General features: G+C 61.5%; 1 protein-coding gene across 1 annotated transcript in view; it reads left to right on the top strand.

Annotated features, from left to right (window-relative positions):
* The window catches only part of PEPD (peptidase D), a 119,569-nt gene that overhangs the window by 99,757 nt on the left and 4,660 nt on the right, over positions 1-15,152 (top strand). The window contains exon 12 of the mRNA XM_055554082.1: positions 7,318-7,466. Coding sequence (XP_055410057.1) covers positions 7,318-7,466 — 149 coding nt within the window. The remainder of the gene's footprint in view (positions 1-7,317; positions 7,467-15,152) is intronic.

Below are 15,152 nucleotides of genomic sequence, written 5' to 3'. Positions count from 1 at the left end.
CCCCGAGGCCCGCCTCCCAGTAGCGCTTCTGGACAGAGACTGGAGGCAAGAGGCCCCAGCGGAGCACAAGACGGGCTGGTTTATTCACACAACTCTCGGGTCACGTGGTTGCCTGCTCTGTGTTTTCAGCCCCTAAACTGTCCTCGAGGCGTGTGCCGTGTGGGGCATGTAGCTGGCCAGGGCCGCATTCCTCTCCTCTGTCCTTCCGATACCAGGTGCTGCCTGGGAGCTGGGCCGGGAAATCGGGGCCTGTATGTTAGATGCTCTGGTTCATACTCCATGTCAGACGCATCACCTAAGAGCTGAGAAGGGGATTTTGAGGACCACTCCTGGCACCACACCAGCCCCACCCACCCCCGTTTATCTCAGCTGGATGATGCCAGGCCTGCTCTGCATGGATTCGAGGGTGTGGGGGGAACAACGACTGGACTTTGATGCGGTCTCGGGTCCCCACGGGCCTCCCTCTTGGCTGGTTCAGAGGCGCACAGCCTCCTGTGGGGCCGCCCGGGGCTTTGCTGTCGCCTCTGAGAGCCCTTTTCCTGCTGTGGCCCTCAGGGCTCACCATGAACCCCATCACCAAGTCGCTGCCCTCCTAAGCCTTTAGTTGCTTTGTTTTTGTTTTAAGGCAAAAGCAAGCAGACCTTCTAAAACACGGTCCCAGAAGTGTGGTGCACTTCTGATGAACACCCTTCCCAAGCTCACACAGGGGACCGCGTCTGAAGCCACAGAAGCCTTCCTGGGTGGGAGCCCCGGAAGACCCCTCCTCACCAGATCAGCCCCGAGCCTGTGGCAGCGAGGTCATCGTCCTCACCGTGCTCATCGTCCTTGGCTGTGGCCGAGGTCGTCATCATCTGAGCCCTCAAGCACTGCCCCGTCCTCCCAGAACCCTCCTGGGCTTTCCCTCCCAGAGTCTCCATGGTGGGTGGAGGCACCCAGGGCTAGTGCCCTGCGCATGGGCCAGGGAGTGCCACTGTCCCCAAGGAAGCCATGTACTCAGACTTGGACCCTATCTTGTGCCAGACTCCCTGCCTCCCCCTTGGCGCAGCAGGCACACCCCAGGGGGCAGAGGTGGGGAGGGTCCAGGGTCTGCCTCTACTGGGCTCTGATTTGAAAAACATTTGGGACAACCCCTCCTCACCTGCCACTGCCTCCTTCTCCCACCATTTGATTAAGAAGCAGGGTGTTGGTTCCTGGGGTAGGGATCCCAGTGGCCGCCCTCAGAACCTTCTAGATGCCCCAGTCGAAGCATGCTCTGGCCTGGGTTGCCCAGCTGCAGGCAGGATGTGGCTGGTGAATGGCAAGCCGGACCTCCCAGCACTGGCCAGAAGAGGGCAGCGTTGTTTCAGGACATGCCAGCCGACCAGGCTCATCTCTGCCGGCTGTGTGTGTTCTGTGTTCTGGGATCTGGGAGCCGGTGGCCGTCCTGGTTAGTTGGGGAGAGGCGTGTCCCAGCCCCACTCAGCAGCCACTCAGCATGCTGCTGCTGCTAAGTCGCTTCATTCGTGTCCAACTCTGTGCAACCCCGTAGACGGGAGCCCACGAGGCTCCTCTGTCCCTGGGATTCTCCAGGCAAGAACACTGGAGTGGGTTGCCATTTCCTTCTCCAATGCATGAAAGTGAAAAGTGAAAGTGAAGTCGCTCAGTCGTGTCCGACTGTTAGCGACCCCATGAACTGTAGCCTACCAGGCTCCTCCGTCCATGGGATTCTCCAGGCAAGAGTACCGGAGTGGGTTGCCATTGCTTTCTCCGACTCAGCATGCTAAGTTGCTTCAAACGTGTCTGACTTTTTGCGACCCCGTGGACTGTATAGCCCACTAGGCTCTTCTGTCTGTGGAATTCTCCAGGCAAGAACACTGGAGTGGGTTGTCTGCCCTGCTCTCCAGTTAGTCCCCTGATCATTCCACAGGTTTGATGTGGACTAGACATTAGTTTAAACTGCTTGGGGAACTCCCCCCACAACCTGCCCCTCCATCACACCAAGCCTGGGGCTACAGCCTGCATCTCCATCACAGACATCCACCCCCCCCACACAGGCTTTGGGGTGCCTGCGGCTCACTTGGGGCCCGAACAGTCCCCTTGGCATTTCTGGGGCTCCTCTGGCAGGAGTGGGGACAATTCTGCCTGTTCCTGGGGACCCCTTGGTCTGGTATCTGTCTGGCATCTGTGTGCTGCTTCCCCGGGGGCAGACAAGTTATGCCTGGGTCTCCTCCCCAGCTAGCAGAGGGGCCGCAATGAGGGGTCCCCAAGTGCTCCCTTGTCTTGGTGCCTGAAGCCTTGGTCAGCTTTAGAGAAAAAGTGTTTCCTCCAAGCCCAGCCCAGGGCACCACTCCCCTGACTTTGCTGTCTCCTTAGAGGACACCTCTGGAGAAGGAAATGGCAACCCACTCCAGTATTCTTGCCTGGAGAATCCCATGGACAGAGGAGCCTGGTGGGCTATACAGTCACCTGCCAGCCCCATCCTGAGGAGTTGATGGTCTTTGGGACATGCCCCAGTCCTGGGGGCAAGAGAACACTCTCAGAAGGGCACAGGCCCTAGTGAGCCATCTGTCCAGACCCGTGGCCGTGGCCTTCAGCCTCCCGTCTGGGTTGAAGCAGCCTTTGCATTCTAACCCAGTACCACACAAGCAGATACGCCCAGGCTGTAACCAAGCGCCCTCACCATGGGTTCCGCCCCGTGCTGTCTGTTTCTGCTGCTGCCTCCGCATCCCACATGGTTGACGTCACAACCCACAGTGTGGAAGCCCCAGTCCGGTCAGCCGGGGTGCTCGCAGACACCATGGGACACTGCTTACCGAAAAGTGGAACGAAGCTTGTGCTGCGCGCGTGACACCGACTCACTGCCTCCCCCGGCCCCGGGGAGGCCACTGCCTGTGGCGGCAGCAAGCCCCGGGGTCCCACCCACACACGGGGCCGGGGATCGCGTCCTTCCCGGGGTCGTGGCCCACGCTGGGCCCTGCATCTCCCCACATCCTCCGCAGAAAGGTGGCAGCAGTTGCATCCAGACGCACAGGAGGCCCGCAGCGCGTGCCGGCTCTTGGCTCTGGGCTCCTGGGTCCGGTTGCCTGGATGACTCCCTGTCTACCTGGGCCCACAGGAGCGGCTGTCCCGTGGCTGGGATGGGGGCAGGGACGCCCAGAAGGCAGTGGGAAGAGGTCGGCCTGGGGAGTCGGTCCCAGAGCTCCAAGCGGAGGCCTTCATCCCAGGGCTCGGCACCGCACAGAAGGTCTGGCTGGGAGCCAGTGGGTGACCTGTGGGCCTTGTGTGGCCACCACCAGTGGGAAAGTCACCAGTTCACCTTCCTCTCTGTCTCAGGCTGAGGTCCGGAGGGGAAGCAGGAGATTCCTGCAGCTCAGAAATCCCCCAGCCTGGTCCAGAACGCCGACTGGGGCGGGTGCAAGTCGGGGTCTGAAATGGTGCGCTGCGGTGAATAGATCTGTGAGTGAGTGCACACGTGTGGGCACGTATGTACCGTGCCTGTCTGGGTGAGAGGTACTGAGAGCGAGGCCACAGCCCCGGAGAGTAAACCAGAGCTGCAGCCTGTGTAAACAGTACCTTGCTGGAAAGACCACAGAGTTCCCCCCCAAAACTCTTCCCAGGCCTCATATCAGAGGCCGAACCAGCTCGTAGGTCTTCTGCCTGCGGTGGGGCGCTGGGGCGGAGGGGATGCAGGGGACCTGAGGAGGGCCTGGGTGGGCTGATGGTGGCAGGTAGCCCGGGCCTGAAGTTGCCCGGGAGGAGCCAACGGAAGACAGAACCTCTCCTCCAAGCCAGAAATAGAAGCAGATGAACACATGTGAGGAATAAGCCACCAGCATGTTGCTTGGAGATGTGTAATACCTCCCCAGATGGCTTAGATTATCACACGCGTTCACTCGGCCAGAGATGGTAGGGTCCCCGGTGGGTGTCCCCAGGCAGCTGGGAGGAGGGCTCCTCGTGTTCTCTGTTGAGCCAAAGTATGAGCGAATTCTCCGTCATCAGCCTGCGTTCAGAGGACGGACGGAGTGGACGCAGAGGAGCTGGGGGAGATGATTTATAAAAGCGATGGCTTTCATCCCTGGATTCCAGAACGACTTGAAATCTGAATAACTAATACATGTAGGAACTCTCCGAGGGAGATTTAAAAACAAAACAAAAAAAAAGAGGCAGAGAAAGATGGGGAACTGAGAGTGCAAAAATAGACGTCAGCCCCGTGCCCGAGCGTCGCTGGGCAGGATGGAGCTGGCCGGCTGGGTGTACACTTCCTTCTCCAGAAAGTGGATGGTTTTAAAACAAAAAAATCCAGCCGAAGGTTTCTAGAAGCTGAACAATAAAGCCAGACTGGCTGGGGCGCTCACCCCCGCCTCCCGTGTTTTTGTTTTTGAGAACTTGGTCAGGAGTCATGCCTGCCCCAGGGAAGGGGCCTGTTTTCACTGCTCCGGATGACTCCAGCATTTGGTGTGCTCTTGTGGGCTTCCTGGCTTTTTAAATAGCTTAATTTCTGTTTTCCTTTGAGTCCCGCACAGCCCCATAGCACTTTCTGCCTGGGGGGTGCTGCTGCAGGTCTCTTTCTGATGTGGTGGCCCCCAGGAATCTGTGTCCCCACGCCCCTGGCTCTCTCCCATCTGCTCAGGCCATTCCTGGTCCTTCTGAATCAACAAACCACAGACCATTTTCCTTTGTTGCCTCCAAGGACCCCAAGTAAGAATGCTCTGCTCCCCGGGTGAAGTGGGGCCACGGCCCCACGCGGTTCCACTCCCAGGCCTGCCTGTGCGCCGGCCGCGGAGGAGCAAACCCGCAGCAGTGGCGGCAGCCGCACGGTGAAAGTGGGACAGCCCTGAGGCGCTTGAGGCCGAGTGCCGGAGCGAGCACAGGAGAGCCCATCTCTGGGCTCTGAGCTGCTGGCCCCGACTCGAGACTTTGCCAGGCCAGTGTTCAGAGCCTCGGTTTCCCTGCAGTTTAGGGTTCTGATCTGCTCCGCCCTCCTGGCCAGCTGGTGGGAGGGGGAATGTGCCCCAGGGCACGAGTAAACCTGCAGACAGCTGTCACCCCAACCCCCTGGTGCAGCAGGGCGCCCTGGGGAGCAGATGCTGGGCGTGTCTGCTGGGGCCTCTCGCCCTTGGATCCTTGGCTCCCACACCTGGGCTGGGCGGGTCTCCTCTAGTGAGCCCCAAGTCCCACACACACACACATTGTCCCGCCCCAGGGTAGGTCCCCCAGAGTCTCTGACCTTGACCCAATCTGAAGTCCCTCTGCCGTCCTGGTGGGCTCTCCCCACCACCACCTGAGAATCACCTGAGTTGTTATCTGGTGCTTCTTGCACTGTTGACACAGTTTATGGTGTTTTGCAGTCAGAAAAAGACAGGAGATTAAAACGTGCCCGACTGGGGACTTCGATTTTCAGCAGAGCGTCTTGAGATCCTGAGCATTCATGATTTTCCTTTAGAAACAATTCTGTTTCTGTGGATTCCCTATTGCTGCCGTCAGGCCGCGTGGCCGACCCCCGGCTCCACCTGTAGGGCCGGTTGCTCGGGGTGGAGGTCCCCTGAGACAGGCACACAGGCAGCTCCTGGAATGCAGGTTGAGCCGTCGTGTTTACCATTGAAATTTGAGGGTTTCAGAAAAATAATTTTATTTCTTTATTTTTGGCTGCGCTGGGTCTTCATTGCTTTGAGGGCTTTTCTCGAGTTGTGACAAGCGGAATCTACTCTCTAGTTGCTGTCCGAGGACTTCTCATTGCAGTGGCTTCTCTTGTTTCAGAGCATGGGCTCTAGGGCATACAGACTTAAGTAGTTGCGACTCCTGGATTCTAGAGCACAGACTCAGTAGTCGTGGCGCACAGGCTTAGCTGCTCCGAGGCATGTGGGATCTTCCCAGACCAGGGATCAAACCCGTGTCTCCTGCGATGGCAGGCAGACTCCTCACCACTGAGCTATCAGGGAAGCCCAGCATTGGGGTTTGAGAGGCTCTTTGCATGGCAGGTGGGGCCCTGCCTCGGGGCTCCAATTTTCCAACAGTGGCTGCAGACTGCCCCCCATGGGGCGGAGCCAGGCACAGAGAGGGCAGCGCCACCCACCTCCGCCCCTCCCAACTCCTGGTCCCTAGTTCGAAGGTACTGCAGGGCCTGGGCCTGAGGCTGAACTGTCGTCCCCCAGTCTGTCTTGTCACCATCAGCATCGTGACTTGACCCTGACCCCATTACAGTCCAGCCCTGGGCCCTCTGTCCAGTGTCCTGCTGGTGAGGGGACAGGACAGGGAGGCTGCTCATTCTGGGCACCCCACTACTCTCTGTGGGTGCCCTGGTGAGAGCCAAGCTTGGACCCGGCAACGCCTCCCTCATTTTGTCTTATCTCCGTGTGGAGGGTGTGTGAGGCAGGATTCTCACCTGCCCTTGACAGTAGGGCCAGGCGGCGAGGGTGTGGGAGCCCGGCTCCCCGCACTCCGGCCCAGGCCCACGGCTCGGGGCCCTGTCACGGGGTGTCCAGAGGGCAGCCCAGAGGCCCGGCCTCCTGACTCAGCAGCCTGCTGTCTGTCCCAGCGCCGCCCTGCCTCTGCTGGCAGGGGCTCCCAGCTCCCGCTTCTCCCTTCTTCCCACACTCTCCACACCCGCCTCTGTGCCTCCTGGTCTCTGCTCTGTGACCCAGGGATGCTGGGGGCCAGGCAGCCCCCAAGTCGGAGACTTGCTGGCCAGGCCCTGGCAGAGCACACTGCCCCCACCACCACCCAGCAAGGGGAGGACCACGCTCTTTGAACCAAGGGGACCTCAGAACTAGAGCAGAGCCGTTGGCTGGGTTTTCACTGGGGCCTTTGGGGCTGTGAGAGCCAGGCGCTGTGCCTCAGCCCACGTCTTCTGTCAGGCAGGTGCATCTGTCCTGAGGTCCCATCCGGCTCCCACGAGCATTGCCCTGTGGCTGCGGCTGTGCCCATGCTGGGTGCAGGGTGGCCCCTGGGGGGAGGTGGCGCTGTTGGAGTGCCTGTGTGGAGGCCAGGTGGCAGGTGGGGCCTGGGGATACCTCCACACCTCCCTCAGGGCGTCCCCACAGCCAGGCATCCAGGGACCTGGCCAGCGGGGGCTGTGAGGGTGTGGTGTGTGGGCAGCCACGTTCCCCCAACCTTCCTGCTCTGGAGCGGGAGCCTCCCGGGGTGCCCCTGGGTCCTTTACTGCTTGCGCACCATGAGGAGACAGCGGGGTAGGAGGGCCCCACACTGCTGTCTGCACAGGCCGTGTTGCAAGAAGTCTCTGGTTCAGCGGCCTTAGGTGCCGGGCAGGAGGGAAGTGTGGCTGAGGGGGCACGGGTGCCCCCGGGTGTCCCACCAGCCTCATGCCCACTCTTCTGGCAGCGTGTTCGACATGGGCGGTGAATATTACTGCTTCGCTTCTGACATCACGTGCTCTTTCCCCGCCAATGGCAAGTTCACCCCAGACCAGAAGGCCATCTACGAGGCGGTGCTGCGGAGCTGCCGGGCCGTCATGAGCGCCATGAAGCCAGGTGAGGGCAGGGGCGGGGCCTGGGGGGAGGACCACCTGGCATGGGGATGCCGGTGGCCAGGGGGCAGGGCACCTCTGAGAAGAAGGTCCAGCGCTCTGCAGTGACCTGACTCTGTCCCCACCTCTCACGTTCAGCCAGTAAGGCTCCAGATGCTAGCAGGCCCCCAGCACCACTCCTGGGAAAGGGGGCTGGCCACCAAGCAGAGACAGGGCTGAGGGGGGTCGGGGAGCTCAGCCCGAGGCCACCCCCTGTCCCCTCCGACCTTCTCCTCCTGCACGTCTCCCTGTCCACACTGGCCGCTGGGATGTCAGCATGTCCTCTGCTCTGTCGCACAGCAGCGGCTGCTCCAGCAAGAGCTTGGCAGTGTGGACACTCGCCTGTGGTTGGGCGTGGAGCACCCTCACTTGGGGCTGCGCCTGGGTGGGCAGGAGCTGAGTGTCTCTCTGGTGTGTGGGGAGTGATGAGCAGAGGCTGTGGGGCCATCTGAGGACCTGGCCTGATAGGCCTTGAAGGCTGGACTCTGAGTTCATACTGGAATCAGGGGGACTGTGGGGGTCAGATTTGTATTTCTCCATGGAACTTTTACAGTCAGTCCCCAACACACGAACCTTCAAGTCGTGAGCTCTCAAAGATGCCAGTGTGTGTGCACATGTCCAGCCACTCAAATCAGTTCACGTGTCTGGCATTGTCTGTAAGTCAGGTACCTAAGCTAATTTGGTTGGACTTCACGAACACGTTGTCAGAACTGAACTCATTCGTATGTAGGAAACTTACTGTATTTACAAAGGGAAAAAGAAGGAAAGATCCTGAGCCCCTAAACTGTAAAGGCCCCCGAGTGTCGCCTCTGGAGGGCCCAGAATCTGACGGCTCAGCCTGGAGCCTCTGCCACCCCGTGTCCAGTTGTTGCTGGCCAGGTGCTGCTTGTGAGGGTTCGTCAGCGGCTGCTGCCTTCAGAGGAGGCAAACTGAGCAGGGCTTTCCGGATGCCCCCATCCAGTGCTGGGGAGCCAGGGAGGGGTGAGGGCCCGCACTCTCACTTGTCCGGCGGAAACAAAGCCTGGTGATCAGATGAGTCCAAAGATGAGGAACTCAGATACACCCGAAAAAGGAGACAAGGAAGGAAACCTGAAAGCTCAGCTCGGGACAGGTGACCGCGTCCGCAGGCCTGGCCTGGTATAGTAGCTGCAGAAGAAAACAGCATCTTGCGCTGTTTAAAAAGCAGCAGTTCTCTCTAGGTAGAGGTTAGTATGGACACTTCTAGGGCAGACTGTTGCATAAAGACAGAGCAGTGCAGGAGGTGGAGAATTCACAAAAGGTGATAAAGAAGAGGGCGAGGGGAGTAAGAACGTGGATTCACAAGTGCTTGTAAATCCACGGGGGGGAGGGGCAGGAAGGGAGCCAGACAGACAGACTGGGTGGGGCACGGCGGGGAGGGAGGGTGCTCACCGGGAGCCTTTTATACTTTCTGACCTTTAAACCCTGGTACATGGCACCTGTTACTGTAAAACTCCACCTGTGTGGAGCCATCACCCCGAGTAAGGGGCACCATCTCCTCCTCCCCTGATATCCTTGCATTACCCCAGGGAGAGAAGGAGTAGAAGGTTCTGTTCAGCTTTGAACATCAGTTGTTTAAGTGATAAGCGTTTCACTTGCCGCAAAAGGTTTGGGCTGGTGAGAGGGCATGCAGGTGCACAGCCCCAAGACCCTGGTGCGCCCACAGCCCATGGCAGATCCCTCCAGGAGCATAGAGGGACCTGCATGGACCCGAGCCTGGCTCCAGGCTGTGCTACAGAGGGTGGAAGGCTGCTGCCACACTCCACACTGGAGACTGGGGCAGGCAGTGAGGCTGAGGCATGGCAGTGGTTGCGGGCAAGGTTGGCGGGATGTTGAGCAGGTAGGGATTTGGAAGGACAGTGTCTCTCCTGGGGCTCTTTGCTTACCTGGGAGCTCCAGGCTTCACACTCCTGGCCCTGCTTAGACCCATCCCTGTGCTGGGACAGGGCGGGGGAGACACCACCCACCCACAGGCAAACCTGTTGGGTCCTGGGCAGGATCTATGGCACCTCCCCAGGTGGTGTCCTGGCCGGCTCAGTCAACCAACAAAGCAGCCTCACTTCTGCTCAGAAAGTGGCCAGGTCCACAGGCCAATCCCCAGGGCGTATGGGGATTGCACTGAAAAGGGTCTGGTGCGTGGTCCCAGCACCAGGGTCCTATGGGACTGCCTGGCCATGTGACTTTGGAGGCGGTTACAAGGCTTCAGGCCCTGACAGGCCAGACTCAGCCGAGATGGTCCCTGGGGACTGTGAGGCAGGCCTCCCCCAACACACAGCGGGGCACAGGCCTGCCCTGCACTGGGGGCCTCGAGGTTCCCGTGGCGGGGGGGATGGAGCAGAGCCCCCAGCGAGCCCCCCACCCCACACTTCAAGACTGACACACTGTTCCCTGGGGTCGCAGGCCAGGCAGGCCAGGGGTCCTGTGCTCACAGAGCTGCCCTCAGAGGGGGTAGGTCGCCTCCCCATAGTAGCACACAGGCCGTGGCCAGGTCAGCCCCGTGCCCAGTCCTAGCGGAAATGCCCCTGGTTTGTGGGCTTGGCTCCTGGGCCAAGACAAACACCCTCAGAGACTGTGTGACTGCTTCCTGCGCCTTCCAGGGATGAGTGACTAGAGACAGCCAGGGTCACAGCAAGATGCCCAGAGGAGAGGCAGGGGCCAGTGCTTAGGCACACGGGTCCCGGGGTACAGCTCCGGGACTGAGGGAGGCAGGCCAGGGGTCGGCGGCGGTGGGGGGAGTGTCCCACCCTGCCACTCAGACGCAGCCTGGGAAGGAGGGCTGAGCTCGCTCAGAGGCTGCACGAGAGAGCAGCAGGGCCGGCCAGGCAGTGGTGGCACCTGGGGGAAATACCACTCTCACCGGCCCCGTGGTGAAGTCGGGGGTGGATGCAGTGGCCACGTGCCGGCTTCTGGCCCACGCAAGCAAATCTCTGCAAAGCTTCCACGTCAGGGCAGGAGCCCATCCTGGGCCGGCCACCTGTCTCCACGGGCTCCCATGGGCTTGCTGATGGGACACCCGGCCCCCATGAGAGGAGGAGGTGCTGTGGGCACGGCGGGGACCAGAGCCAGTGTCTGAGCTGGCCGCCGGACAGGGCAAGGCTGTTCATTCTGCAGACTCTGGTCAGGGTCCCTTTGCCAGCTTTGCCTCCCTCCCTGGTGGGGGCAGGGGCTGCAGTGTCTGGATTCCCCTGAGGCCTCGCCTTAGAGATGGTGCAGGACACAGAGGCCCAGCAGGCAGAGGTGGTGGGACAGCATGCCATGCAGACCAGGGGCGCCCTAGGACAGAAACCAGCACAGCCAGGACTGTGCTTGGTGAAGGCCCTGTGTCCCCCTCTGGCCTGAGAGAGGCCCCTCTGCTGGCCAAAGGGCAGTGGGTGAGTTCCCGCCCTCCCTGGCCTCTCTGCCAGGGTTTGGGGTGGGGGACCACATGGGGACCGCGTGGGGTGCTCATGCTTAACTCAGCATCGTGGTGCGTGCTGCCCCTGCCCTTCTGCAGGGTGAGTGGGTCCCACGAGGTCTTGGCAGCAGGCAAGGCTGTGTGGCGGGGTGGGCTAGAAGCCCTCCGCCCCGCGCCAGCGTGGCCTGCCAGATGCTTCCCTGCAGCCCACGGGGCCTGCCCTGGGACCCCGGCCCTGAGCCTTCCCTCCTGCACCCCCAGGGCCTGGCGCGCGGTCATCCCCCGAGGGCCATTGTCTTCGGATGAAGTGAGCTCTTTGTCTGGATGGGCTGTGAGGATGTAGCTCAAGGGGCCCTCCACTGCCTTCCCGGCTCGGCTCTGGGCCTCGGAGCCCCCAGGGCTGTCACGCTCTGGGCAGGAGGCCTCAAAGCCATGATGGATGCTGCTGAGGCTCCCAGGAGCCAGGCCAGGCAGCACGCCCAGCAGGCTCCCGGCCCATCAGGGGAAGGTGTGGTCCGATGGGGCCAGGTGGGCACAAAGACCAGTCGGTGACTTGAGGCTGCTCTGGATACGTAGTGGGACCTAGGCACCAGGACTCAGGTCCCTCTGACCCAAAAGGCAGGTGGTACAGTGCAAAACGCAGATGCCGCCTTGCTACCCTGGGCCTGAGTGCACAGAGGAGCGGGGTTGGGGGCACACGTGAATCCTGGGTCCATCAAGTCATAGCACTGGCTGCAAGAGAGCCACAGGGAGGCTGGGGCTCCCGGTCAGGCCACGTGGTTGTCAGACTCAGAGCAGGGCATAGGCCCCGCCTTCTCAGGTTTCAGAGACCATTCCCTGCCTAGCTCGGGCAGCAGAGGAAGAGGCAATCAGGGAGGGCTTCCTGGAGAAAGCCTCAACACAGAGGTCCACGGGAGGCAGGGGAGTGAGACTGGGAAGATGAGGTGTCCCAGCTGAGAGAATGGCAGGTGGAAGGCACAGGGGCACCTCAGGAGTGGGTGGGGGTGAAGCTGGAGAGGGAAGCCAGGCCAAGGAGCTTGGGGATCAGTTCTCGGGGTGGGAACTGGCCTGGTCTGACCCGTGCTCCAAAAAGATGGCCTGGTGTCCCGGCCATGTACAGGAGGCAGCGGGGGTGAGGAGTGGGGAGGAACCCGGCAGGGGTCCAGGAGAGGTGGGGGCCCATGGAGGCGTCGGGGTCAGGAGAGGTTTTGGGAAGAGAGGATGAGATTCGGTGCTTGCTGGTGGTGGGAAGGCAGGCAGGGCAGATGACCCGGTCTCTGCAGTGTGATCCCTGTGCAGTATCCCTAGTGTGAGTAGGCTCGGGGGAACCCCAATCCTCCTGGCCAGGCCTGTGGGCTCAGAGGTGCCCACGGGCTGCAGAGGCCAAGGAGCTGGGGCGTTGGGGCCTTAGGCGGGCAGGGAGACCCTCTGGCGTGTGCCCACCCCTGCAGCCTAGCCCAGGGACAGTAACCTCCACTCATTTCAGGGGCCCCTGCCCTGGCCGTGGGTGTCGTAACCACCATCCGGGCCAGACACTGGGGCCAAGTTGCTGGAGGTTTAATCACTGTCACAACCCTAACCACACACAGGCAGAAACTCCCACTCCCGGCCAAGAGAGCCGTGTGCACGGCCTTCCCCAAGGGCGCGCAGGCGAGGAAGACGAGAGGCGCCGCGGGGACCGCCGGGGCCTGCACGTCCGGCCCCCACGAGGGGCCGCGAGGACAGGAGGGGAGCCGAGCTGCCAGCGCAGAGCTTGATTTATACCTGATTCCCACCCGCTGCCTGGGCCCGGCCGAGACCGCAGCCCCGCGCCGTGGAAGGTAGCCAGGTTTGAAGTCAGCCTGCTTCCCGGGCCTCTCACTTGGCGGCCCGAAAAGGCCCTGCCCAAGATAGATGGAGCTGCCCTGGGGCATCGGCCCTGCCCGGTCCCGGGGGCCAGGCCAAGTGATGGGAGCAGAGTTCGCAGGGTTACTTGGGGGCTTACTCTTAGGCCCAGAGGCCCTGGGCAGGGGCAGGCCTTAGGAAAGAGCGTGCTGCACGCCCACCCCTGGACCAGCACCCGCTCTGCCAGGCTGTGGTTTGCCCTGGAGAGGCAGCCGCCCTCCTGGTGGAGAGACCCTAGAAGCAAGTGAGCATACTTGGGCCCGGAAGAAGGTGCAGATTGGCCGGGACAGCAGAGTGATTGCGATGGGGGAGGTCGCTCCGGGAGGGGCTGATGTGTACGCTGAGACCTCGAGCAGGAGGGTCACAGGCCAGCCAGCTCTGCAAAGGGTCTGTCGTGCAAGGACCTCGGTGTGCTTCTGAAGCAGGGGTCCCTGGCCCGAGGAGGGCAAGGTGGGTGAGTCGATTTTAGGAAAAGAGCGGTGTCCGAGGCTGGGAAGGCTTGGCTTCTGCCCCAGGGACGCACTGATCATAAAGGGTCGAACCTATGGTCTGACTGGCCACAAGTGATGGATGAACAGTGGCAGTTTTGGGAGCTTAGTGAGCTGGTCCCCAGTAGATGCCACAGCCTCTACAGCCAGCTTCTGCAACCAGTGTCGTGGCTTTTTGACAAAGGAAGCGTCTGAGGCTCCCAGAGGTGAAGGCCTGCCTAGGCCACACAGCAGGTGAGCAGCCTAGCTGGGACCTGGTTACCCAGGTCTCTATTTCAGGATGCCAAACCATCAGAGAAAAGCTCCCCTCGCTGGCTCTACCCCAAGGAGTGCAGACCCAGCCACCCATGGTGAAGTGGTCGTAACCAGACTCCAGACCCCAGGATGCCATACCCACTTCATGGGCTGGGGCAGATAGAACAGGGCTGGACTCCAAGGAGGCTGTGTATCTGGACAAGACTGGGCTTCCTCCACCCTTGGCCTCCTGTGTCTTGTGCCAGGCACTAGCCACTGCCTGGTGATCGGGGTGCAGCACCACCAGCTCAGACCCTGGGTCCTGGGGGTTCAGGAGGTTGGATCAGCCCCGGGCCTCTAGCCAGCTCGAGACCCCAAACATGGGCCCACCGTCTCTGGCAGGATAGGGGGAAACCTGGGGGACTGGTGCCCAGCAAGTGTCTGAAAAGGGAGGGCCTGTGTCTCATCTCCCTCTACCTCTTGGGCCCATCATCTGCTCCCTGTCAGCCCCAGAGGTTCAGATCCCGGTGGCCCACCCCTCACCAGTACAGAGTCCAGCAAGGCCCTTTGAGGGGTGGAATCCCAGCGCTCCCCTCTTGCAGCCGAGATCATCGGGGCATGGCTGAGCAACTCCTTGGGAGCCAGGGTAACGCCCCACATGGAGGGGCCACAGGGCCCGGCCCTGGCCACCCTCTCTGGGTGCAGGTCCCACCCTGTCCTCCTGGCCTTGTTCGTCCCAGGGCTGCTGGCCTTGGCTGGCACATGGCCTGTCCCCAGCTCCACCCTTGTAAGGTGGGGCAGGGAGCGTTGCCAGCCTAGGTTCTTGTGCTCCGTTTGAGCACCCGGTGCCCTTGCTCTGTGGAGGCCCAGTGGGCAAGGCGGCCGTGCCCCATTGACAGCGAGGCTCCTGGAGGCCGCTTCCTGAGGGCCTGAGGCTCCAGCCCTTCAGGGCCTCCCTGGGGGCCAGGCGGCTCCGAAGAGCCTGCAGTCCTCAGAACTTGGTGCCTAGGGACGCTCTCCATGGTGACCTTTGCCCCAGAAACATGGGGCCGGGATGAGTTTGATTAGAGCCCAGGGTTTGGACATCTGGGCTACCACAGAGATGGTCACCACAGACCCCTGCCTGTTTGCTGGTGAGGCTGTGGCGGCTGCACCTTCACCCCAGAAACCTTTGCTCCCCACAGCAGCTCCAAGGATGATTCAGCCCCCCATGTGGGGGGTGTGCAAGGATGCCCCTCCCCCACCCCCACCTGAGCCTCCGTGTGGGGCTCACTGAGGCTGCCCCGCATCGGCTCTTGGGGGCACGTGCTTTTCTCCTCCTGATGCCAAAGATTTTACTGGGCTCCCAAGGACACCAGAGCCTGGTGGGCTGCTGTCTCTGGGGTCGCACAGAGTCAGACACAACTGAAGCAACTTAGCAGCAGCAGCAGCAGCCTGGCCCTGGGAGCAGACACAACGGGAGCTGGGCCCCTGTGGGTGACTGTGGGTGAGAGGAGCCTAGCCCCGAGGACACAGTAGAGAGAGAGGAGGGGTCTCAAGTCCAGAGCTGCGCTAAGAGAGCCCTGCCGGGGCAGCCTGGGCCGCATCGGTCTTGCCGCTCGCCTCAGGCTCCCTGGCCTTAGCCAGTGCAAGG

This window comes from Bubalus kerabau, chromosome 17 (genome assembly GCF_029407905.1).
Source record: "Bubalus kerabau isolate K-KA32 ecotype Philippines breed swamp buffalo chromosome 17, PCC_UOA_SB_1v2, whole genome shotgun sequence".
NCBI classification, from domain to species: domain Eukaryota; kingdom Metazoa; phylum Chordata; class Mammalia; order Artiodactyla; family Bovidae; genus Bubalus; species Bubalus kerabau.
The sequence above is the reverse complement of the archived record's forward strand: the minus strand, read 5'-3'. Positions and strand labels throughout refer to the sequence as shown.